The sequence below is a fragment of the Dermacentor silvarum genome, chromosome 1 (genome assembly GCF_013339745.2).
Source record: "Dermacentor silvarum isolate Dsil-2018 chromosome 1, BIME_Dsil_1.4, whole genome shotgun sequence".
In the NCBI taxonomy this organism is placed as follows: Eukaryota; Metazoa; Arthropoda; class Arachnida; order Ixodida; family Ixodidae; genus Dermacentor; species Dermacentor silvarum.
The window spans coordinates 126,700,729-126,727,733 of record NC_051154.1 but is presented as its reverse complement, the minus strand read 5'-3'; the positions used below and the strand labels follow the sequence as shown (position 1 = coordinate 126,727,733).

At 45.4% G+C, this 27,005-nt stretch overlaps 1 protein-coding gene across 1 annotated transcript in view; it reads right to left on the bottom strand.

Moving 5' to 3' along the window:
- Positions 1 to 18,152, bottom strand: part of LOC125945900 (uncharacterized) — a 270,364-nt gene extending 252,212 nt beyond the window's left edge. Inside the window, exon 1 of the mRNA XM_049668301.1 lies at positions 17,905 to 18,152. Within this exon, the coding sequence (XP_049524258.1) occupies positions 17,905 to 18,019 (115 nt within the window). The 5' untranslated portion in view covers positions 18,020 to 18,152. The remainder of the gene's footprint in view (positions 1 to 17,904) is intronic.
- Positions 18,153 to 27,005: the final 8,853 nt, after the last annotated feature.

Here is a 27,005-nt window from a genome sequence, read left to right as displayed (position 1 = left end):
TATTTCTAAAATTGTAATGCTTGTGACTATACTTTATGCAGTCGGTACTTATGTGTGCCGCATATTACTTTCTTTTTGTTTTTTAGTTCTTTCCGTTGCCCTTAGGTGACTGCAGCTTCTGCTCGTTCGGCATTGGAGTGCAAATTTGTTATGTCGTAATGTGTGCACTTTTTCTTATTACTGTTTATTTTATTTTATTTTGTTTTTGTCTTTAAGAAAATTTGTCGTTGTCATTGCAAAGTTATGGCTCTTACATTGTCTCGCATCCTCATATTGAAAGCTTCTTCGGAAACCACGCCTGTGATAAGAAACAGACAGGCTCAGTTAAATTGTCCTTCCCTGCCATCACCATAAGTGCTGTGCGTCACGTGGTATATATTATGAAATTAACAGGATACTAGCATAGTTGTCGTTATAGACCGGTGTGAACGTAAAAACACTCTACAAGCGAACACTGTTCTCATGTTACGGCGCAGAGCTCTTGCGATGAAATATGCGTGGCCGGGCTGACAAATTTCCATCTCAGTACGCCTCACCACAGCATATGATCTGATACGAACCCATGCATTTTATTCGATCCTTGTATGCACAATGGGTTCCGGAATATCTGCAGTGCTTCGACCATGTTATTCCCTCTTATATTTCCCGATTGTGTACACTTAACTGTGAAACTTCATTGCATATACATAGATGTTCTCTGTCTACCATAGTTTATGCATGTAAGACAACTATAGAGCACCCGCTTTAACTAAGATAAATAGCCGACAGAAAAAAGGGGCAATGACCTCATCGTTTACAACATCTGTTCCCGAAGAACGAAATTTCCAGCTTTCACTTCACTCATTCAATTATAAATTAGTTCACTAATTATTTCATCATACACTGCGGTCCTTGGAGAACAAGTAGATATGTTATTATTATTATTATTATTATTATTATTATTATTATTATTATTATTATTATTATTATTATTATTATTATTATTATTATTATTATTATTATTATTATTATTATTATTATTATTATTATTATTATTATTATTATTATATTATTATTATTATTATTACCTTCCATGTTCCTGCCTGTCATCACGAACACTCAACTGCCCACAGAATACAGAATCTCTATAACGCTTACTTTCGTGAACTTTATATCTTTCATAACTCCTTGTCATCGTTCTTTTCCGAGCTTTGCCTTGTGTTATGATTTCATGCATTGTTCATGTGCCCTTCTCCTCCTTTTTCTTTTGTATTTACTTTGCGCTTTGCTGTCGGCACTCTCTTCTTTTTACAATTTTTATTTTTATTCATTTATTTTTAATGATTTTTCCCTGAGTGTTTTGTTTTTGGTTTGTAATGTATGCGTGCGCCAGCACTCAGACCTTAGGGTTGTTCCTGGGCACGTTAAATAAACATGATTATTATTATTATTATTATTATTATTATTATTATTATTATTATTATTATTATTATTATTATTATTATTATTATTATTATTATTATTATTATTATTATTATTACACCCAAGCATCCACAGAATACAGAGTCTTTATAACGCCCACTTTCATGACCTTGACATATTTCACAACTCGCTGTCATTGTTCTGTTCTGAGCTTTGCGTAGTTGTCTCTTAGTTCCACATATTGTTCAACTTCCCTTCTCCTCTTTTTCTTATGTATGCACTTTGCGCCAATTGTTGTATGTACACTTTTCTTTTGAAGATTATTATTTTTTATTCATTGTTCTTTTATTCATTTTTTTACTGATATTACCCTGCTGTACTTTTTTTCTTGTTCTATGTATTCGTGTGCCAGCATTTAGACCTCATGGTTGTTCCTGGGTACGATAAGTAAATCAATCAATCAATCAATCATGTTTATTTAACGTGCCCAGGAACAACCCTAAGGTCTGAGTGCTGGCGAATAATAATAATAATAATAATAATAATAATAATAATAATAATAATAATAATAATAATAATAATAATAATAATAATAATAATAATAATAATAATATATTATTATTATTATTATTATTATTATTATTATTATTATTATTATTATTATTATTATTATTATTATTAATGACGTTCTTTTTGTTATTCGGAACTCTTCTTTCCTTCTATATGCCGGTGACATCAAGATTTTAAAGAAAATTCGCAGTTTTGATGACTGTCGCGCCCTGCCATCTGACCTGTTTTCCTTTTCTAAATGGTGCAAGGATAATAACCTTACCTTGAATGTTTCGAATACCAAAGCCATGACTTTCAGACGCAAAACAGCAAGTATTTCTTTTTCTTATTCTGTAGATTCTGTGCCGTTGTGTAAGGTCTGCGAGATCAATGATCTCGGTGTAGTTTTTGATGCAACCTTACATTTTTCGGCTCACACTAAGCGTGTTGCAATGCGGGGTATGCGCTCTCTTGGTTCTGTATGCAGACTAGACCTTTCCATGTACATAGACGTTTGCATGTTCCTGCCTGTCATCACGAACACTCAACCGTCCACAGAATTCAGAGTCTTTATAACGCTTACTTTCGTGATCTTGATATCTTTCATAACTCCTTGTCATCGTTCTTTTCCGAGCGTTGCCTTGTGTTATAATTTCATGCATTGTTCATGTGCCCTTATCCTCCTTTTTCTTTTGTATTTACTTTGCGCTTTGTAGTCGGTACTTCTTCTTTTCACAATATTTATTTTTATTCATTTATTTTTTAATGATATTCCCCTGCATTGTTTTGTTTTTGGTTTGCAATGTATGCGTGCGCCAGCACTCCGACCTTAGGGTTGTTCCTGGGCATGTTAAATAAACATGATTGATTGATTGATTGATTATTATACCTGAACCTTTTTCTAGCACTGTTGAAACATTGACAATGCCCTAACTTGGTCGTCGACGTAATTGCGTTGACCTGCTTTTTTTTTTTCAATGTTCACCTTTATCCTCACCTGTCCCGAACTCCTCAGTTGTATCATGTTTCGTTATCCGCGGAACATTGCCAGAGAACATTGACGTTTTCATGTTCCTCCCTATCATCCCCAACACTGAACCGTCCACATTATACTGAGTCTTTATAACGCTTATTTTCATGATCTTGATATTCTTGATAACTCGCATTCAGTGATCCTTTCCCAGCTTTGCGTCGTTGTTTCATAGTTTCACATATATTGTTCGACTGCATTTGTCCTCCTTTGTTTTTATATGTACCTTGCGCTTTGTTGTTTGTACTCTCTTCATATCATAATTTATCTTTTTATTCAATGCGTTTCTTTGTTCTTTTACTTATATTCCCTTGCAGGTTTTGTCGTCGTTGTTGTTTTTCTTTGCATTTTGGTTTATTGGTTGGTAATGTATGCGTGCGCTAGCACTCAGACTTTAGGGTTGTTCCTGGGCGCGGTAAACAAATAAACGATATATCCAATGATTGATTGATTCATTATTATTATTATTTTAAATTTTTTATCCATGTGACCTGATCATTTCGTGTGTAATAGCTTTTTGTATGGCAAAACTATAATTGCGATTGTAACTTTCCACCCATCAGCTTGGTCTACTGCTTAGATTCATGAGGTCATCACTAATAAAAAGCGTCGTGCATACAGTCCATGAACTTAAGCCAGAGATTTCCGTAACTGTAGAAATTTTCCGGAACAGCCAGAGACTGCTGAATACACTGTGCACCTAAATTACGGCTGGAATATGATCGATGTGGTTTCCGCTTGATTTCCAGTGCCCACCCGTTTAGTCAATTTGTGCACACCCGAGTACACACCCGAGTAGTCAATTTTCTGCTGCTTGAAGTTTTTGTGGGGGCATTTTTGTGAATTGATGCCCATGTCTGTGTGACACGTTTGCTGCTTTATAGTTTGAGAGACTGTAGCCAAGTTATTTAAGGGAATTGCGTAGTTAAGTTTGGCGTACAGTTTCACTCTCTCGTGATCCGTAATCATTTTATTGCACGCACAGGAGAGCAGGAAAACAAAAAAATTGCGCTTTTATAAGTTAACGTGACTTTAGCGACCTCGGGTTCAGAGAGCGCTTTCGCGTCCGCATTTTTCACCTCCAGGCGATCAGAATCAAAGCGAACTTGCTGGCGGGCCCGGAGCAGCTCATGGCTTGTCTGCGAGGATGAATAAGGGCGATAAAAGGGTCCAGCCACGAAAGAGTAAATGCTGGCTTTATCCCCACTCTTAGTTCGCAAACAAGGCTTGCCATACTACTGCGCGGACTGACGTTCGCGCACATCAATCACCTGCTTTCGGTCGCTCCTGAGAGCGAACATGAGCCTTGCCACTTTTCGGCAGTAATGCATGCTCGGCCGTGCGTGCAACTGACGAATAGGTACAGCGTTAACCCCTAGCCGATGGTTTAACCCTGCGCGTTTCTCGCACGGAATGCGGCCCCTCACAGCTATGGGCGATTTTCTAAGAACGGACCGTCAGTGAGCCTCCTGAGTGGACCAGTTTGCGCAACCTCACGATTGCCTATAGCGCACTAAGTCCACCCGAGGTTTTCCTTAGCAATTCCTGTCGCGGAATGCCAATAGAGAGCACTATGAACTTTGGTAAATCCCGCCACGACGTGCTGGCATGTGTGTAACTAGAACGAGTATAACAGCAAAAAATAAGTGCATAAGAATCTCGAATACATACGTTCCACGTAGGAACCGTACGCAAAAGATGCAGTTTATTCGCCAATGCCTTGGCACAATGCCTTTTCTGCATGGAACTATATCCCGATCGCATCCGAGGTGCACGGAGAAGTTCGCATAAGCCCAGCGGCTGGTTTTATGCGCTCGCAGCCGGGGTGGGTGCACAGGATCATCGGGCGACAGGTCTCCGCCCGGGGCACCCGCACAACTAGCCGCGTGCTTCTGATGCTCCTGCGAGTTGAAAACGCCCCAGGGACTGCTGCCGCTGAGGCCCCATCCGGCGTAGGGTGGTGTCATGGCTTTCATTTTTTTCGTCCTTTCTTTTTCCTCCGCTTGCTGCTGTAGTGAGCGCATACGCCATTGAAGTTCTCGACAGAGCCCGGCACATCGAGAAGTGTTCAACGCGAAGCCAGCCCGGCCCAATCAGGGCTACGCTCCTCGACTTCCGGCTCCGGGCTCCAATTAGGGTTCCGAACGGTCCCAGCACCTCCCGGTTCGCCAGCGAGGCACACAACGGCGGCTGCGTTTTACGACTCGCCAACGGAGAGCTGGGGAAACACGCTCGTTCGCAGTGGAGGTCCTCACTTTCGCACTTTGGCGCTTCCTTTTCCCTCTTGATGAAGCAAGTTTACTTGAAGAGCACGCACAACAATTTTAGGCAGAAGACAGGGCGAGAAAGAACTGAGTAATAAGGCACTGCTCCCACCTGGCGGCGGCCATCTGGCCATCTAGGAGGTATCGAGCGCACCCATACACAGCACGGATTAATGCGCTCAGGAATGCTTGGCTACCATTAAAGAGCCAGTCTTCTCCTTACGGCTGCGCAAGCCTTGGAAGCCTAAATACAGTGAAGATGATTCTCTAATGGCAAAACTGTGTTGACTGGTGAGGTATCGACAAATGAGCTTTCAGCGTCCATTTCGCGACTTGTTATTCACTGAATAGTAGCAGATTGTGTCACTACAATTACTTTCTTTTCTCATCTCACAATTAAGTGCCACTCCCGATACAATCAAGCCCCATGGTTTTCCCTAAACCGATTCTTAATGAGGCTTATTGTGCTGACAACAAACTTCTGAACTGCCTTGAAATAATGGATGTGCTAAACCAATATAAATTATCAAGTATTCATTTCTGTCACAGTGGACCTTCTTAAACTATGTGGTGTAAAGTAAGCACGAACGCCTTTGGCACTGACACGATGGGCGCACAGCTGATCGAGCCAAGCTAGATCAACACAAATTTGAACACCGGCAGTGTCAAGACTGCTTCATAAATCGTCTGGCAAGATCGTAATAATATTCGACGACAAGTTCTTGCGGTCTGCTCTCTCTCATACTTTCAACGGTCTCGAATGCATTGACTCCTAGAAATGAATTGTATATGTGAGAGAGCCATTTTTCTTCGGAAATAAAGAGGAACACAGACGTTATCAGTTTAGTTGAAGGACCAGAAGGTGTTTCGCCCGTAACACTGACATGCTATTCCAGATGGAAAATAAGACGTACTATATTTCTACCTAGCTTCATCTTAATGCACCCGAGAGCCTTGACGGCAAGTATAGTATCTGTCGACATTACCTGCAGACTCTCAGTAAGACGCTCGCAAGGCGCGGCGGCAGAAGGAAATACAAATAATATAAACCTTGATACAAATCAAAACATCGTTTACAAAATATCATGCAACGACTCACCGGTGCTGCACGTTGGAGAGACAAAAAGTCTCCCGGAATGACAGAGCACAATAAATAAATAAATAAATAAATAAATAAATAAATAAATAAATAAATAAATAAATAAATAAATAAATAAATAAATAAATAATAAATAAATAAATAATAAATAAATAAATAAATAAATAAATAAATAAATAAATAAATAAATAAATAAATAAATAAATAAATAAATAAATAAATAAATAAATAAATAATAAATAAATAAATAAATAAATAATAAATAAATAATAATAATAAATAAATAAATAAATAAATAAATAAATAAATAAATAAATAAATAAATAATAAATAAATAAATAATAAATAAATAAATAAATAAATAAATAAATAAATAAATAAATAAATAAATAAATAAATAAATAAATAATAAATAAATAAATAAATAAATAAATAAATAATAAATAAATAAATAATAAATAAATAAATGAGCTCTATCACCTAGAAAACCATCGCAGCGCAAAAAACGCGAGGCATCTGACCAAAAGATTGACAGTAATGGAATCGTCAACCTTAAGACCGATACGAACCTATAGCCGGAAGCGGCTATACATTGAATCGTGGCACATTCAGGACCCTGCCGGGAAGATGAGCCGGTCATTGGAAGCGTTGCCTCCATCCACTTACATGCAGTATCTTCGTAAGGTCACATCCACACACACACACAAGCACAAAAAATAAAAAACAATAAATAGACAAAAAGAAATCGCCACAGTCGCAAGCGGGATGGAGACAAAAAGCTGCTACAGTTTCCCGCAGTTATCCTCTATACAGAAATACTCGGAAGGACCTGGAAACGTTGGGCTAAATTTAATAAAACTACTTTCTTAGCCTAAACTTATCGCTGCTCTATTGACCCTTTTCGCGGAGCAGTTTGTTCTAAAGAAACGCGATGGCGCTTTGATCGGCTCGGCGGCGCGCCGCACGTTGCCGCAGAGACAGCGCACAAATACGAAACCATTACCACTTCTACCTTGCTTCTGTGCGATCAGCTGTCGAAAATGCAACTGAGTTGCCGCTAACGCACTGTGCTCCAATCATGCTGCAAAATTGTGGAGCGTGGATTGAAGACGTGTGCAATAGTGACTGGCATATTAAAGGGGCCCTCAATCACCCCTCGGGCTCGGTGAAATAACGTAGTCCGCGGGTAGCATACGCTGCTGTGAACATCTCAGCCAAGTTTTGCTGTCGTACGCAGTGCGTGGAGCTCGCAAGCGGAGCGCGACGTCACCTTTCTCTCAAACGCCCTCGTTTCAACAGTCATGATCGTCACTCTCTTCTGTGTGCTTTATTGCGCGATAAAGCGCATCCAAATACGCGGCTGCTATTCATCGCTGCTGTTGGTTACACCGCGGCCGCCGCGGGGTGCCGCCACGAGTCTACTGGCTAAGCGCACTGCGGCTATCTGAGGACAACCGCGTTTGGCTTACGTTTAGCGCGGCGTAGACACCATAATCAGAAATTTGAACTGCGCGCCATGGGGATGTTTTGAAGGCGGAGCGCTGTGGCCCCGCCCCACTCCGCCGTAGCCTTCGCAGTGCAAAGCAATGAAGAAGGGAGGGGGAGCACAGCGGAGGCTGTGTTTGATTGCCAATAACTCCGCTTGTGCTGAGCGCATTGAAGTACTTTTTGCGGCAAAGTATTTCTCAAATAGCGTACTTTCACCTCAAATATTTTTCTCCACTTCGACAAAAAGTGCTTCAGGGCCCCTTTAAGGAATGGAGTGAATCTGTGTGACCACATGGACCGCTGCTACATAAGGACAGCCTGGTTGCCGGCCCTTCGCAATGCACGACTTTCCTCGAGGATAAACAACTTCACTCATCTGCCAGTGGTGTATCGCTAACCTCCAAAGAAAGAACTTAAATCCCGGAACGTCGGCAAGAGTGAATACCACTCATTAAACCATGACAAAGAGAGTAGCGCCGCTTCCTGTCATAGTAAGTTTCGTGCACATTATCTACACACATCTACCCCAACTGGCACGCAAACATACGCCATTCTATCGTCAACGCGTCAAGAATAAGTGAATGGGCGCACACTTGAACATATGCGCACTCTATACACAGAATAAATGACGCACTACACCGACAACGCACGATTGGTCGAAGCTGAATATTTCGTGACGGTCCACAAGAGTTACTAGCGATAATACATATTTGCTACAAGGTATTACAATGCAAAGAACAGCTACGCTTCAAGCCTTGCGCGCATCAAGAACAGATCTATCGGTACTGCAGCACACCCGCGACCCATTATGGTGAAACTAATCAGATAGTGACCGCACAGAGGAAGATTACTGAGTCGGAAACGTGACAAGCCTCTGCTTCAATTTGTTTGCCAAATAAAAAAAGAGCAAAACACACTAATCCTGATTCAATTCATGAGCGGAAAGCTTGGATAGCTTGGAATACATATTTAGCCCCGTTTTTAGAACAAGCACCGTATACGCTGCTCGCGCCGTTTGGACATAGCTTAATCAGCTCCGAAAGCGCTTTTACATGTTCTCTGAAGCTGTGGCCAGAGATTCATGTAGTCAACCCAGTCCCCGTCTACAATATCTCCCGAAACAGAGGTTTGCTAAGCTGGCGTCATACACATTCATTGTAAACACGGAGGCAACGGAGGCAGCTGAGACAAGCAATGGACGCGTCACCACGTGATCAAACATGGCAGCGCCCACGGGATCGTCGCGAAAAGGGTCAATATTCCTAGCCCAGCACAAGCAAATTTACGTCTCATCACTGAACTAATTTCTTGATAGCTTAAACGGGTGTCATGGCTCGTGAACTCGCTCGTATACTTCAAACACCGGTAAATAACTTGCGGATGTCCGCGATGAACCTCGCACCACCACGCGCCGTGGGATCAGCCGTAGGCGTCTTTTTTTTTTCTTTTTTTTTTTGTCACCCACTTGCACATCACTTCACGTTCAGCGGCATAAGATACCAGCCCCAAAGAGAATAAAATAAGACAAAGAACCCACCTACCGAGAAACGTTTATCCAAATCATTAGCTGTAAGCGCTCTTTTTCTTATAGTTCCGTTCGACTCTATTGCATTGCTGCCCAGTAGTCATGGTGACAGTTCCTTTGCAACGTTGAGGTAATTGCTGGCATGGTGGCATGAAGACGGACACCTCGACGCCGCGCCTTACACGGCATGCAGCACCGCAAGAAAAGCCAACCGAGCGGCATGTAAGTGAAAGATCTATGTTTGCCTGAAAGCTCAGCCCCTTGCCAGTGTCAGCTGTCAGATTGGCACTTGCCAGTGGCCGGCGTTGTGGTAGCTGCATTCAACCAGTGCATTAGGCCAGTTTCCGATTCTAATCACACATGCAAAGGTCTAATAGTCTTGAAAATTATTAAAGCGCAGCTTCGAGGAAGGTAAAAGCAGAAAATGATGCATGCTGCGTGTCTCAGAAGCAGAACAATAGGTTATGATCGTAATCAGGAAAAATGTCAGCCGTAGCTTACAGGCTCAATTCCAAACAGCGAATATTGCTTTATGTTGCAGGATACTTATGTGTCTTGGCGACGCCTAGTATTCGAAGATCCCAGAAAAGGCTATTGCCCAGTTTATGGCTCAACACTCGTGAAGGATTCAGTACGAACGTAAGACGCGCTGCAGCTGGCGTGCAAATAAGGTCGAGACAGTACATTCCATGCTTGCGGTCAATAAAACATTGGGAGTCGCAATGGCCATCAGTAAACATAAGTTATTAATCGGTTCATTTAAAAGACTGCATGCACACCTCAAAGTGAGGTCGCTTTGAAGTGAGACATGGTGCGTTTTCCGTACGGTGCGTCTGCACTTTAGCTTAATGTCAACAGTGACTCGACATCAGGCAATCTTTCATTGTTGACAAACTTACACTTATCGGCCAGGAACGAGACTTTCCTCGCAGTAGTCAATGGACATTCTAAAGAAGGACAGGCTCTGGCAATGCTAAGCTATATTTAAGTCGAAGCTTTCTTTGCCAACGTCCGCGGGGATTGGCATGGGTGGTCGATTTTCGATTTCATGCCTGATAGGCATTATAACCAGGCTTTAGGATATATAGCTACCAGCAATTTAGCTACCAGTTGCGGTAGCTGAGGGGCTATGGCGTTGCGCTGCCGAGCTCGAGGTCGCAGGTTCGATCCCAGCCTCGGCGGCCACATTCTGACGGAGGTGGAATGCGAAAACGCTCGTGTACCGTTCATTGGCTGTACATTAAAGAAACCCAGGCGGTCAAAATTTATCCGCACTTCGGCGTGCCTCATAATCATATCTCGCTTTTGGCATGTACAACCGCAGAATTTAATTTTAATTTAATGCAATCTAGCTTTCGAAGTGCTACACACCACTTCTTCGGCAATAGCGGCAGAAGTAAGGCCGAAGCTTGAGGCACCTCGTGATGCTTCGTCCTACCAGCACGAAAGCAGCTACCAAATTGTGTCGCACTTATATTGCACCTGTACCAGCCGATTCCAAGACAATGGTGGGCCATTCGCTAGAAGAACCGCACAAATTCGGGAAATCGATTTGTTGCATTAACTTGCAAACAACCCAACATTCAGTGGAAACGCGTGCGCGCATGCTACACGCTCACCGGTGCATGTTATGTGCGGAACCGCGACTGTCCGTTGCATGCATGCCATCAGCGGCTGATCACTGTCTCTTCCGGCAAACAAGTTAAGGTTACTTGTGACTGCAGTGTCCAGCTCTCTTGATGCCATGTTCGGCCGGCTATGCCGCACGAAACCACCGTGAGCATGGCATTAGGCATTCAGATGAGCTAATATGATCAATTTCCTTCGCTCTGTTGAGTAGGAGCGGCTACACGCTAAACAAGCGGCCACAGCTCCGATTTACATCCTGATCTGTTGACTGTTGACAACAAGCGTAAGCTCGATCACTTCGCATGAAAGGATATGACTAGAACGTAAGTGCATTTATTTTCCTCCATTCGACCATCATACTGGTTTTGCAAACCCGGTCGGATGATTTAAGTGCTTGCCTACCCAAGTCAGTAGCCTCTCTATTCCAGTACCGAGATACCAGGATAGGCTGGTATATATAGTTTTCACTATAGTGCTATTCCGTGTTCTGTGCGGAACCCTTTACTCAAACTAGGTTGAATAGTAAGCGTCAGCAGCAATCATTTTCTAGCGATATCAGTTACACTCGACTTCCCCAAGCTTAGAATTCATGATTCGAGTGTGTGAAGACTGTCTCCGACTATGTTCTTGGAAACGGCGATCATGATAAATGTAATATCGTATCACTTAATTGAGATGAACCTTGCTTTCGAGCTCGGAAGTCTGCCGAATTTAAACTGACGCATAAGTGCGACATTTGTGTCTGGAAAACGGAAGCAACCAGGAACAACATTATATTATAAGTTAACTGCTTCTCCTACCCAAAGAGCGACGTTGAGTAGCAATGTCATAGGTTCACAACTGTTGCAACGAAATTACTCTGGAGAGTACGCTTGAAAATTTCAGTGTAATAATTTATATCTATTAGTGCGCTGCATCACAACACGCATGCAAGGGAAGCCAGGACAGCATCCATTGCAAAAAAAAAAAAAAGAAAAAAATTGGCACGCTTTTAGGAATGCCGAGCAGGCACCATTGTCGGATGTGTTACGATCGCCTGAACATCACATGGAACCGGTATTGCGTTAAATGCTGCCGAACGCACATTAAAATGTCGCAAGCGAAGCCAAGTGTAGAGCAATGGAAATATATTGGTGCCACGGCAATAAGGCATTATCGACGCCTCTAGTCGCTGAAACAAGGTATGAGGGACCACGCTAAAGCTGTTCCATCGCACGTGACTTACCCGCCTCCTCTACCTGTGCCCTTCAATCCAGTATAGAATGTGGAAGTTGAAAAGAAAGTTTCTTTGACCCGGTCAACTCGCTTGGAGTTAAATCGCATTGAGCTCGAGGTAAGTTTTCACGTTAAGTAATCGTATTTCATGCGCCTTCTTAGTCCTGATGCTGTAAGAGTGACGGTGTATAAGTCATCTGGTCGAGGATAGCTGATATAAAAAATTTCATGATGTATCCGTGGCATCGCCGTTGCCGCAATACCAACCCAGAAGTTATCAACATGTCGTCATGCCATCGAGGCTATTTCGTGTTTCTGCGCGGTGCATGCGCTCTAGTCATTCTTGAGCTTTTCCCACTGAAAGATAACTCTCTAAGCATTGCGCTACCAGACCAGCTTTTTCTTCTTTTGCATCATTATAGGGAAGCAAAGACAAAGCACTTACGCAAGCCCTGAACATAAATCCCTCAATGCTTAGCAAATATACAAATAACAAAATTGGAAGGCGATTCAGCCTATAGTTTAAGACGATGAAAGATAATGTTTTCCTTGCTGTGTTGGGTGTGAGAATGAGGTGTATGAACTGTATAATTTATGGTCAGAGCCACGCTGGAGCGACAACGTTTGATCGACGTCAACATAGAGGTTGAAACGGTTTCCAAGTTTTTTTTTTTCCGCTCTTCAAAGTCCGCTTCGTTGAGCAATTTCTTCGGGCGTGACATGGCAATGAGAAGGCGACTAGCGAGCGAGCGCCTGTCTCCCTTTGTGCCACTGTCCCAATGCACCGAAATTTTCCCGGCGCGAGCGCGATGTAGCGCTCCTCCATGTGTTGAAGGCGGAGCCACTGCGCACGCGCTATACCGCATTACCCCTTGTGCGAGGGAAGTAGGAAGAGCATCGGACTTAAGGCTGCACTACCTTCATAATCAGTCCAAGGGTTATGAACAGACATACCCCATACTGAAAAGTGGCAGTAACTCGAAAGGGAAGACGTTGTCTTCCAAATGAAAAACAATAAAAACTAATTATGCACATGTCCCTCACTCAGCGAATCGATGTTATCCCAAGCAGTTCGCGGCTAGCTGGTTATCCAGCATCGTTTGGAGTTCTTCGAAGAGACGGACCGACGTGTTTGTGTAAAGCGAGCAGTTGTGTTTGACGCGAACGTGTGTGTGACGACAGAAACAAGACGACAATGGTATTATGATGGCGACGGCGTTACGACAGTTAACTTCTCTCTTTTTCAGTTTTACTTCGGGAAGAAAGGTTACAACATATCCCGTTGTGACATGGGCCGATCCCAAAGGCAGTGCATCCTAACACAACGTTTCAAAGCGTTTGCTGGCACTTGGCAAAAATGTGAGAAACTGACACGCTCCCGCTCGGGACGCAAGGGAATGAGAGTGGGAAGTCTGTGGCAGAATCAAAACTGGCGCGCTCACACGCGCTGTAGCTCACGCCGTGCTACGTGACACTCGCGCCAGTCATCTCAAAGAGCCAGTTAGGATTATCACGGGAGAAACATTCGTGTGATCGTAGCCCTACGTTTAGAGCATCGGACGGCTGTGCTCGGCGTCACAGGTTCGATTATCCGCGCTCTCCATAAGCTATCTAGGTAAATAAAAAAAATTGAGATCCCATGCTAGTTCAGCTAGCCATGAAATAACTGAGTAAAGGGTATATGGTCCGTGTGCTCAGTACTACGCATGTCTGCATGGGAGATTACACTTACCCAAAAATGGGCAACCCGACCGCACAATTCTTAGGCAATAAAACCTGTGCAATGCTCTCTATCCGAAGCCGGGCTGTGAATGTAGCCAGCCCATCAGATAAAACGATGTTGTTTTTCGGAAGCGTCGGGAGCTCGACACAATTTTTGTGCCGAGCTCCGAAAAAAGCACCTGAAAGTTCTGTAAAAGTTGAGACAATATGAATAGGTAGGTCTCTTAGCTGTGGCGAAAGAGCATTTTCCACTCATACAGTTTTAAACAACAAAAATTTAAAGACAATTTTAATTATAAAAACTGGTAAAGTTACGCACGTAAGCACTCCAATCGCGGCTACACGTACCTCACAATGCGTGCGAACAAACTCCCGTTTTGCACACAGTTCGAAGAGTAACATTTAAGACTGGCGTAGTAGTATGCGCAGTACAATTAGCAATCCTACTGAGGCTTGTGCCCTAGTTGATGCATTATTCTAATAGACGCCATGGCGCGAAAAAGACGAGGAGATGAAGACACACAATGTGTAAACTATAAGCACGCTTGTGCTGTTCATTTTGTGTGCCTGCTGTGTGCACATTTTGTGTGTTGAGCTCCGGACGACCCCGAACAACACCGTTTGATCTGATGGGCTGGCTACATTCACAGCCCGGCTTCAGACAGAGAGCACTGTACACGCTGCACTACATAACCCGCTTGCTATACTGTGCGGGACGCTGCTATTCGTAGATATAATAGACGCAATGACGCTAAAGAAACGAGGACGGTCAGACACAAAATGTACAGCACAAGCGTGCTTGTAGTGTACATATTGTGTGTCTTCATCTCCTCGTCCTTTTCGCACCATGGCGCCTATTATACCAACGTACTAGAGCACAAGCCTCAGTAGGATTGCTAATTCTACTGCGCGTACTACTGCGCCTGTCTTAAATGTTACTGCAAAGTTCCGCAAAAATTGCGACAATATGAATAGGTAGGTCTCTTAGTTGTGGCGAAAGAGCATTTTCCACTCATACCCTTTTAAACAAATAAAATAGAAAGACAATTTTAATGTTTGCTTCAATTATACTGGCACACTTTATAGAAATTGACTGCAGGTTTTCGCGTGCACCAGATGAACTGCACTGCGCACACATGACGTGAGACCGCTGCTCAGGTTAGCTAGTGCGCGCCAAAGCTGCAGTTGGCCGCTGTGGTACCGGTAACAGCAAATGGTAACGCTCTGTTGAAGCGGTCTGCTAAAAAGCCACAGGTAGTCTAAACATGTTCGGTAGCTTTCGTACTATGTGAAGACTTCGGACGTCAAAAAGTAAGTTAGCCGAGCGTAACACACGTCTAGCCTTCCATGAAGAAGTCGTGAGAGCACGGGCCTTCCTTAAATAAAGGTGTATACAGAAAATCCAGAAACCATAAAAAGTATATTTTACTGAATTTCTCTGTCGTCGGTCAGTCACTTTCTAAAAGGAACGCGAAAGCATAATTTGTTTCGTAAGATTGCATATCCACTACAGCCAGCGTTACTATTAGCAGACGTTTAGTAGGACAGAACTTAAGCAAATACAAAGAATAATTCACGATGTTACATTGTCACGCAGTAGCTTGCTGTGACACCACAGAAAGTGAGTGTCGGTATGACGCTAGTGAATCGTTTAAAAATGAACAAAAAAAGGTCTATACTGCAGTCGAAAGCAAACAGTCATTTAACAATTCTGTGCGCTTTCCTCCAAAATATATTGAATGCTGAAATCCATAAATATAATTTGAAATTGACACGGCATATTGACGGGATCGACTTCGCAGTTCGCGCTTTGAAACCAAAAAGAGAAGATTAAACCTTGCTTTTCTCAGCTCATGGCCAACTTTGTTGTACAAAACGTGCTGATAAGGTTCTGAACGAATATTCTGCCAGACTTAACTGACTTCGTCTTTCTCTTTAACGCCACTGGACAGCTGACTTTACAAGACACTGTTTGAATCATGTTGTGCGTCTCCTGCTCCCTAATTCAAATTATCTTCGCTGACCACACGGATGGACAGTATGTGCCCTATTTTCCAAGCGCCTCATCAGCGGTTTTGTGTTGGCATGCTTAACCTTCCGCCTTCATGCATCGATACAATGCTCGGTCAAATAGATAGAGGTACGGTCTGCTAATCCTTTATTAGCATGGCCATCATGTCCGAATGAGTGCAGAGGTTTCACTCCAGAAGCATAACGCTTTCTTGCTAAAGGCATGCCTGGCAGGAGCCTTGACTCCAGGCAACAATACGAGTGCCTGATCCCGTTCCTGTAAGTGGGAACCGCTTGTCAAGTACGTTCTTTCGTGAGCGCTGGCAATCGTCGTCACCTCCCACGACTTGTGCTCATTGCCGCGTACAGTTGGCAGGTGCACCGGCGAGTTCTGATGAGCCCACGCCGTAGCGCAGGGCAAACAACCGTGATAATCAAAACGAGATCTAACAGGGGGGGGGGGGGGGAATATTATCGTCGTGCCTGGAGGTCTTCACCGCAGGATTGAGCCTTTCGTGACCCTCCTTGCCCGGAGCATGGAAAAAGGCTTCGGCCCCTATATCAGTTTCCTATTTGTGATAGAGTTGCACATGGCTTCCTCACGGCCTGCCATTTCTTATCCCGCTGAGCGTGGCTTTCTCATGCACACATTGGATAATTCGACCCTCCGTTTAACACGGCCGGGTTCAATATTGCAATTGAGCAGAACCGGCAACGTTGTAAGGGTATCGAGGTTGTAGGTTGTGCTCAGCTACTTAAAGCGAACTACGTGTATTTCATACCTACACGTAAGCACGAAATAAACACGTATAAGTCTTGGATAAGCCTTGTATAAACAACCACAACACTCGGAAGGCTCCTACTGCGAAACTATAAAAAGAAAACGTTGCTAGCCGTTGTAAACTAAGTTGATATGCAGTGTTTGAAAAATGTTAACGCAATAGTCAGATTCATAGGTATCGGAAATAAACATATTGTCTTACACCATGTGCACGACGTGAACTAACATTGCAGTTTATCGTCTGCTTCTTAACATGTTTTTTTTTCTTTCTCTTCGGGATTTACTTGGCATAGTGAGATATTTAGAAAAATAAAAATAAAACATATATGAATGTATTCGATGATGCCTTCCGGATATTTCCGTACAATAAACTGAGTTCCCGGCGCACCTGAAGTTTTTGCTTATTCATTTTTTCCTCGCCTTTTGTATTTCCACAAAACATATTGGTTTTCCACAAACTCCAAACCTTACTTCGCATCTAATGAAGGCTGAGCAGATGAAGTTTTGGTGACGCTTCGTTCTTTAATGTAAACCTAAGCATTAACTCGGGCTTGTTTCAGTAGGTTCTTTGAATAAGTTTGAGTAAGTTCTTCTCTGAACCTGCTGCAATTATTGACAATCGCAGATGTAGAATAGTTCTTGCACACCGGCCTCGAATTTAATTCGAGCATGCGCAGGCAACGTTGCTCGGGCTTCATGCGGCTGCAAACTAGCACTATTTCAATCTTCCTTGTAGTTTCCCTTCACGCACGTCAGTTTTCTTTCCCTTCTTTGATTTAGCACACAGGCTTTCGTCACTGAAATACATTCTGTTCCTTACTGCTTGCTCAAAACGCGTTTAGTAGAGCCTCAGGACAGAGTGGTGAAAATGAAGCAGCGAAGATGAGTTGATTGTTTCATCCCTGAAAGAAAGGAGAAGTTAGACCGCATGCACGTCAAGCGCGAAGGCGGCAAACGGCAAACGCGAAGGGTGAGCGAATGCGCTCCTCCTTCATGTTTACAAGTTTCCCGCCTTCGAATAAAAGAGCGATTAAGTGCGGCATGAGCTACAAAGTAAAGCACATGGTCAGGAGTGTGGTCCACGCGACCTGTCATGCTTGCATAAAAAACGTGGGGCCACGAAACGAAAATAAGACATCAACTTGCATCGCGCAAAAGTGTAGCCGCGCGAGGAGTCCTGCGGGCACCGACCTTTGCGTGGTGGCTCGAGAGGCTGCAGGCCCACCAGCGGCGATACTCCGAGAGTGAGCAGCGTCATCGTGCAGTGGAGCAGGCGACCGATACGAATCCAACAGGTCGGGCACATAATGACGCCAAGTCACCGTTGGGACACGCGGCTGCCGCGCGCGCGCACACACGACCGGCGACGAACAGACGCAGCCGGCCCGCAAAGACAGAAGTAGGGGGGCCTGCCGCCGTGCAGAAGAAAGGCCCCCGCCGCCACGTGGGATCGATGACACGGCGGTCGTAGCGCGCGAAGAGCTCTGCTGATCGGGGCTCGAACGCCGGGCATGCGAGCCGCTGGCTCGCGCTCTAGCGTCGGCAGCGCCATGCCCTCGTGCTGCCATCTCTCGATGCACTCGTAAGACAGGTGAGATTTAGGCGTCGTTCGTTCCTGCCAGTGGCCGTCCGTTCAAGAGCGTCCCGCCGGCGGAAAAACGGGTTGGTTTCGATCGAATTGATCTCGACCAGGAAGAGGCGGGGGATTTTATATCGTTCAGGTTCAGAAGTTTGAGCCCGGCCTTCCTCCCACTCGAGTGACAAGTATAGCGCGTGTATAACCTTGGGAGAAACCAATAGGGGACTGTAGGTAGCCCTGTATTCCTTGAACAAAGGAAACCTACTAAAGAGGCAACAGCAGAGCAGGAAGCACAAAGAAAAAAAAAATAAACCTAGAGAAAGAAGTACGTCCTCAATGCAGTTGATGTAAACGTCCATGGTGTAAGCGTCCAGTGGTGCAGGAATATTTATTTCTTCGAACCAATTTGGGAATCAGAAGGAACTGGCTCAGAATGCTCCGAACCGGTTCGAACCGTTATAATTTTCGCTCCGGAGCTGAACCTTAACCAAACCAAAAAGCGTGAACCCGAACCGAACCCGAATAAATTGCTGCTAGACAAACTGGCCACCAGTTGTGTCGCATTTCATGTTTCCATCTGTATGGTCTGACGATTCAGTTTCCAAATAATATGCATTTGTAAACATAACTTAAGCTTTCACCAGGCTATCTGGTCGTAAATGATGTTTGCGTGCAGCGTTTCGTCAACAGAGCAAATTCGTCATCTGCACGACGAAATGGACGTCAACTTCTACGCTATGTGGAGCCGGCTTTGATAAAAACAAATATTTGTTTTTCTCCACGTTCAAAGGTGACATTGTCTTTCATAAATTATTTCACCTGGAGCCTTTCACGAATATTCATGTGTACAATCGACTTGACGTTCTCAACAAGAAAAGGTACTGGACCGGCTACTAGATACTAACGGTTTATTGATCATCATTGGAGATTCCAACGTGTATTATCTACTTTGGGAAAACAGAGGGATTAATTCCAGCGGCAGCACACTTGTATCTTTGCTCCTGATCATGACTTCACTATTGCGAATGATGGCAGCTCGAGATGTCAACACGCATAACTTCACTTTTTACTGGGTGGTCTTTCAGCTTCATTGGTCATTCGAAGCAAGGTAAACTGGATGGATTATGCCGAGATAGTATGACCCAGTGCATAGACGGTCCAATTTCAAATATACTGGAAGCATCCACGAGAAACGGGACACTAATGGCGGACACTAATCTTATGGACTCGGAACAACCCATCTTAAGAAACGACGTGTGATTCGATGTCATTCCAAAACGCGGTAGAGGCGCAACATGTTAGATATGATAGAGACAGGGCGCATACAAAAGAATTCCCAACGTAGCACGGACGAAATTCAGACGTTCTCATATGGAGGTCCCATTCCGCATTCTTTAAGAAAAGGCTATGATCAAAGATGGCACACATACTAAAATTTGTATGCAGCGAAAAATGGGCTACGTGTCCCAACTCCATGGACCACAAATGTACAAAGTGCTCTTTCGGGGACGTTTACGATGTAGCGTTTGAACGATATCAGATACGCGTATGTGCAATGATAATACTCTCGAGAGTGTACCAGGCTAGGCCCTACGGCGTGTTTAGTTTTCTGCCAGTGCACATCAATAGCTTCGACAATAGCTATTGCCAGAGGCCATCCGCTTACGACGTATCCAACCAGCTTCTTGGACAGCGCAAAAACCGCGTGCAAGATTTTCTAGTCTTCAGATTTCCAGCTACTCTTTCGAAGATATACTTAACCGAAGCCAGACCACTTCTTTCTGGTGTCTTCCACAACTTACGGTACTTACGACCAGTTAGTGTCTGAGATGCGCTAGAATCTCCGTCGGTATCTCTAGTGAGGGGCAGAACTTAGTTTTTCTTTACTTGCTGCCGGGTGATTGCGGCATTGTTACTATAGACCTCTTTCACTATGTCGTTTGGCCCGCCAACGACGCAACTGAGACAGTTCAGTACCTTTGTCTAGAGCGGAAGTTGCCAAAAGAAAAAAGAAAACAACAGTTTATTGGTTCGTAACTTCACTATAGCTGGCCGGAATTCCCTGCGCATCTTCAACTCTCGCCTACGCATGCACGATGCAGTCCTGAAGCTGTTGCTACCAGAAAGCTTCTCCAGCATCACAGCGTCACTTCTGACCCGGAATGTCAAAAGCGTATTAGTTTTTCACTGTAATCTTTAAACGTGATCATACAATAGTACGGATATGTGAAGCCTGTTAAAAATCTATGCATCTTTTTCCGCTTCGACAAGCACCTCTCTCTACTCTGCACCACGTTAGATCATCTGAACTCCGTAACAATCTCGATCACAAAGGCACTCGGACCATGCCCAAATGCGTCACTTGGCTCTTTCGCTTTAGAAGTACCCAACGGCCGAGACCTCCGGGGATGCCTGCATGGCATTCGTTTTCTACAGTGACATAATAAAGTGTATCATCATCATCTATGGTGACTTCTCCGAAGTTCCACCCACTGACCCGACAGGCGTCCCCAGCTAGAGCACTGCACGGGCTCGGGCTTATCCGAAAGCCCGAGCCCGGCCTGGCCCGGCCCGTGGGCCGGGTCGGGCCGGGTAGGGCAGTTTTTTCACGGGCTCGGGCCGGGATCGGGCACGGCATGTGGCTTTTGACCCGGGCCCGGCTCGAACTTTTTAGTGGCGTGCATGTAACGTGCAGCAAGTTATCCTCGCGCGTCTCGAATCAGAAAAATATGTTGCACCGGCGCAGCTGGAAGCTAGCAGTGCGACTCCTGTGTACTTGCATTTTCTTCTTCCTTCGTATTTTGCGCTGTTTGAACAGAATGTAAAATTCCAGAAAGACTGAAGTCGCCTCAAACCAAAGCACGCCATTGTATTGCTTACCTAAATCAATGTAATTGATGCTTTCAGCGCGGTGCAAGCGCGTTCGCCACTTCCAGATTCTTCAAAGGCGAATTGGTAAAACGATGACTGGTAAGATAAGATAATTCGTCACGTGGCTGAAATATGGCACTGCGTCCATCCATGATTGCACGCATGTTCTCAACCGACCGCCTTACAGCAGCACATTACGCTGCGCCATGGAGGAACGAAAAGCTTTCTTTCTCCATTTACTCCATCCATGCGCTGCGCTCAAGACTGGTCGTAGCTGCGCTTCGGCTAGAGTGTGCTAGAATACGGTTGAGGTGGGACGAGTGGCTGGGGCGGCGCATGCTTTGCAGTGAGGCACCCGACGTGGATAAATACTGTGGCGGCGCTGCGATAAAAGTGTATTGGGCCGCATCAAGAACGCGCCGTTGGAAACTGCTAGCGACACTGCTCGGCAGGGTCATTCCTACTACTTTTCGCGCTGGTATTTGCGTTCAGACCGCTCAAATGGTGTTCATAATTGCATATGACATGTATTTATGCCTTAAGAATAAATCCCTTTCATTCTCTTCTTTATTTATTTTATTTTTTTTTTTTTGCCGCTCGGTGGTCTTCTTCGGTCTCGGGCCGGGTTCCGGCCGGTTTCGAGTCAGGCCGGGCCGGGCTCGGGCCTAAGGTAAAGGGTGGCGGGCCGGGCCGGGCGGGTAACGCAAATTATTTACGGGCCCGGGCCGGGCCCGGGTCTCGCCATAAAACTTTCGGGCGGGCAGCCCAACGTAAAAACGGGCCCGTGCCGGGCCCGGGCTGAAAAAATTGGCCCGTGCAGTGCTCTATCCTCAGCGTGTTCGTTTTCCGTGTCCCTGACTGGCCACGGACGCCCAGGATTTGCTAGAACGTTCTCGCTCTGGCAGCTAGCGGATGACGACAATATTGACTGCAGTAAAGAAGAAGTAAGTAGAATTATTTACAATTCCGACATATTTCAATTTTTAGAGACAGACTATCGCACTCCATGTTTTTTACAACCAACCGGTGAATGCGAAGTTCTTTCCATCTATACAAACATGAGAGATATAACTAGTCTTGACCCATGTAATATACAAAGCCGACCAGCCAAATATGTCTTGTCAATAAATACACCATGCCTAACATTTATCTATAGCACTGCAATGTCGACTGGACAATTGCCCGCCGATGTGCAACTTGCCAGGTTGACTGCAGTTTATAGAAATTGTGACAGAAATGCATTAGGGAAGTACTGACGGATCTGCATGCTTCTATATTTTTCGAAAGGGTTGCGTCCAGAAAGTTCTATTAAAACACTCTATACTACCTGTCTGTGAGTTTGGATTCATTTCACGAAGGTCAACAGTACTCGCATTGCTTGTCCAAAACGAATACATCCTAGAAAATATTGAAAAACAGCTCCTCAAGGTATCTTTATAGATCTCAGTAAGACATTCGACGTTACAAATCATAGGACAATTTTTGTTAAACTCGAATGCTGTGATATCCGTGGTCACGCTCTTAACTCAATAAAATCGTATCTCAGTTTCAGACAACAATATGTAGTAATAAACCCCGGCACTTCTGACCGTATAAAATTTCTAGTGACGTTCCCTAGTGCAGCATCTTAGGACCCCTCCTCTTAAATATTTATATCAATCACATTGTAAATATTAGTGCGCTGGCAAAATTTATTATATACGCTAGTGACAGTACTATTCTGTTAACCTCCTCTGACCATAACGAAATAGCTAAGAAAGTAAACAACATATTACACGTATTATAAGAACGGGCCGCAGCGAATTCTCTCACTATAAAGAAGAATAAAACTTGAGAAATGATTTTCCATCTAAAAGCTAAATGTATGAATTTACCAACCTCGATTTCTAATCTGAAACTGAAAAAAAAGGACGAAAATGCAGCCATTTTAAGGTGGACGCTGTGAGATAGCTGACGGGCTTTTGTTTTCTCGCGGCTTCTTGCGCTCGCTCATCGTGTGTTTGCGTGGCGGTTTCGTCGCGTCGACTGTCTACAGCCTGTCCACAAAACGGCAATTTTTCAGGGCAGAGAGACGATGGTTTTCCCCATCATCGATAAGATGGAATACTCGTGTTGTGGTCACACTGTGGTCCAACCCAAGTGGCACCTCTCCTACATTTGGGGCGTGATGATACAGCTTTGTCCCGCGAATAATTGGGGCCATTGTTGCTCCCCGTCGAGCTTTCGTCGCTACCTGCTACCGTCGCTAGAGCGGTAAAATATGTCCGTTCATAAATTGGTCCATGACATATAGACGCCGGTTGGTGAACTCTTGTGTATTCTATTTTCTTAGTGTATGTGCAAGATTACTGAGGTGCTCCGCTGCATTCCTTTCCGACAAGGAAATCGAGGTGCCTTTCTTTTTTCCGTGTACTTCACTGACAGCTTTGTCAGTACTCTCCTCCCCACCGTCGAGCCAACCCACAATTGATTTTCTTCCAATGATTTAAAAAAATGCATCCTCAAACCTTGTGTGAATAGCCTGCATTAGCATCTTACTGGACACACTGAAATATTCCATTAGCTCGAGCTCAAGCCAGGCCTAGCTGCTTTGACTCTGTGAAACACTACGGCCAACAAAGCAGTGTCTGAAGTCCAGTAAAGTCGTGCGGCAAACGCTCTCTACCACGCCGTAACACATCAAAGCTCCTCTGCCTAAGCGGCTTACCGATATGGGCCCATTTGCGGTTGTTCGACTGTTCCCGCGAATAGCCGCTGCACTCTATTATCGTGAAGTGTTTTCCATTTGAATTGCACCTTGTTCGCCAAATGGACACGATACGGTTCATCGAATGCAGTTGGAAGTGGCCGCTAAAGCTCATGTTTGCGGCCAAAATTCATTTCACTGACAACGGGGACCTCGTACGCGGTTCTTAGTTGGGGTACACTTGGTCCGAAACGCAAAAAGGCCCCGGCTCTCGCTTCCATGGTGTGCTAGTGCTTGTGCGCTGCGCTATCATCGCCACCACTCATGTGCAGGGGGACTAATTATTGCTGGTAATGAAGACCGGTAACATGCTACTTCCTACGCGCAGCAGTTGTCATGCTCCGTCAATGAGAGGGATCGCCTGTATGCGACACTTTTGCGACAAACTGCATTTTTCGCCGCCTTCAACTCATTAGAGAGGACCACGTGTCTTCAAGTGTAGCTCTGGCATACCTTTCTCTCAGAAGCAGCATGAACGCGCAGTAAAGAGTGTAGTTCTCATTGCGAAGAACATATCAAGTGTTAACGAATTGCCTACTTGGTCAATGCTTAATCACCTCAAGCAGCGTGCAAATAAACACATAGGCAGAATAATCAGACAGCGCAGAGCTGTAATAAGACTATCAAATAAAAGCTAGTAACATAGCGGGACGGATTCTAAACGCCAATGCGAAAACCACATGCAGTGATGCTTGAATAGTTGACGCATGCATTTGTGCTGTATAATAATCCTTGTTTGGTCGCTTCTTTATGCACCATGTTGAATACTTTTTCACAAGCTGCTTCAACGGGCCTTAAAGAAAGGTCATGTGTGCCCGTTTTATTAAGACGGAACACTTTAATCAGGTGTCCAATGAGGCCAAAACCAACCATTTCGCCGGGATGTATATCATAATCAAGAAGATTGCGGCCTTCCTTTTCCTCACCTTAGTATTGTATGCTTGCACGCACGCATTTCTCGGTCCAATGCTGTGAATCTAGTCTTACCTTGCGTGTTGAGAGTACGAGGTCTGTCCTGCAAGTTCATGGGTTGAGACAGGGAAAATGTGGGAGATGGTGTAACGGCGCCACTGTCTCACATTTTCCACTCGAAAGGGCCCTGATAACCTCTAGTATGAGACATATTGCTGTATGACAAGGCAGAATTTTATGCGTGCACTTTTTGTGCAAACCATTTTCAGTCTTTGTCAGCATGGATATCGACTAACAGACGAAACAAAGAATCAATTTCAAATTACTTGTAAAACTGGGCCAGAATGGTGCAGAAATTCATCAAATGTTGCGAAAGACCTACGGAGAGGATGTCCGATTTTCGGCTGGGGCCGCGGCCCAAATCACCCTACCCAGGTAAAACTGGCATCGAGCTATCCGGAACATCGAGCCGAACAGCTGCATACCAAATTCTTCCAGGTGGGCCCATTTTCTCCAAATTTACGGCCGTTTTTCGACCGACCACGTCGACGCCGTCGTTAGCGACGCCGACGCCCGGCCGGGTGGAATCGGCCCTCCGAGGGCAAAATGGCGGCATCAGTGCTCCAATTGCGCGCGTACGACCCTGAGGCGATGGCGTGGACCACGGTCCCCACCACCGGTGACACAAATTCGACGGTTTTTCTGAAAATTCGGAGTCAAGCTTTACTTCAAGCGGCCGAACGCCGCTCCCAGGACAAAGCCAAGAGATGACGGCGTCCAACGCCACCCCGGCCGCCGGCTCATCGGTCGGAAACATGAACGCTCCCGCGACGCGCACTACGGGACGCAAGGGCAAGGCGTTCACGAAGTGGAAGCCGCGCCCAATGATCAAACCCGCTCCCGAAGACTACGTCATAAAGTCATCAAGTCCAGATAACGTGTTTCTCTTCACGAGGCGTTCACGGAAACCGGCTACGGCACCGCCATCTCGGCGTACCTCGGGCCGGAACGGGCCCGCGCCACCTCCGTTCTGCCATCGCGAGACCAAAACATCATCATCGTGCATACCCCGGACATCGAGGCGGCCGACCGGCTCATCGTGGACATTGCAGTGAATACCGAGAAGGGATCGGTCCCGCTTCACGGTTACCTGAGACAAGACGGCGGCAACACGTGCCACGGAGTGATCGTGGTCCGTAACACGGACACCACGGAAACTCTTCAACACCGAGTGTGCTGGCGTGCCGGCACCATCGTGGAAATCCGAAAATTTGGAACATCCAAGAAGGCACGCATAACCTTCGCGGTTGAAGAGAAGCCCCGTTACGTGCATTATGACAACATGGTCGTCTCTGTGCAAAACTATTACAAAACTATCCCGGCCTGCGGCCAGTGTGGGGCCGTCGGGCACCGCGCGGATGCATGTCCAAACCTGCAGCCGAACACGTGTGGACTCTGCGGACTCCATGCTCCGCTAGTGGAGGGAGTGCGGGCCCCTCACAGCTGTGTTCCCCGTTGTTCTTTGTGCGGTGGTGCCCATGCCACCAACTCTCGCGACTGTGCGGCAAAGTTCCGCACACCCAAGATGGCCGCCAAAAAGGGCGGGAAAATGAAAATGACGCCCAAGAACAAAAGCCGCCATCTTGGGCAACCCAGCGACCAGCCGCCACCACATGGCGGCCTGGAGAAACGAGCGGCGGAGACGCACGGCAAAACCGGGGCCTGGGTCAATGCCGTCAAAAACGGACGCCAGGTGAGCAATTCGGGCGGGGCTGCTTCTTCCCCCCCTCTTCCTCCCCTCCCAAGCGCGCAGAGCGCCGAGCAAGATCAAATAGCAGCACTCAGGGCCCAAAACAAGATGCTGCTAAAGAAAATTAACGAATTGGAATCCAAAATCAACCAGCCTCTTTCTCCTCCCTGCGACTGAGGTAATGGAAAGTGAGCTCGTGGAGCCGAAGGCGGCCACAAGCGCGGAGGCCGCATTCCAGGCCCGTTTCGAGGCCCGTTTCGGGGCCATAGACGCCCGATTCGCCGCCTTGGAAAACCAAATCTCAATGATGGTTACCGCCATCTCAAAATTGCAAGATACAATCCCCACGATGATTGCCCAACAAATTGCGCACTCCTCGCGCCCCTCGCGCAGGCCCGGAGGTCCCTACAAGGACGTATCCGGCCGCCCTCTCA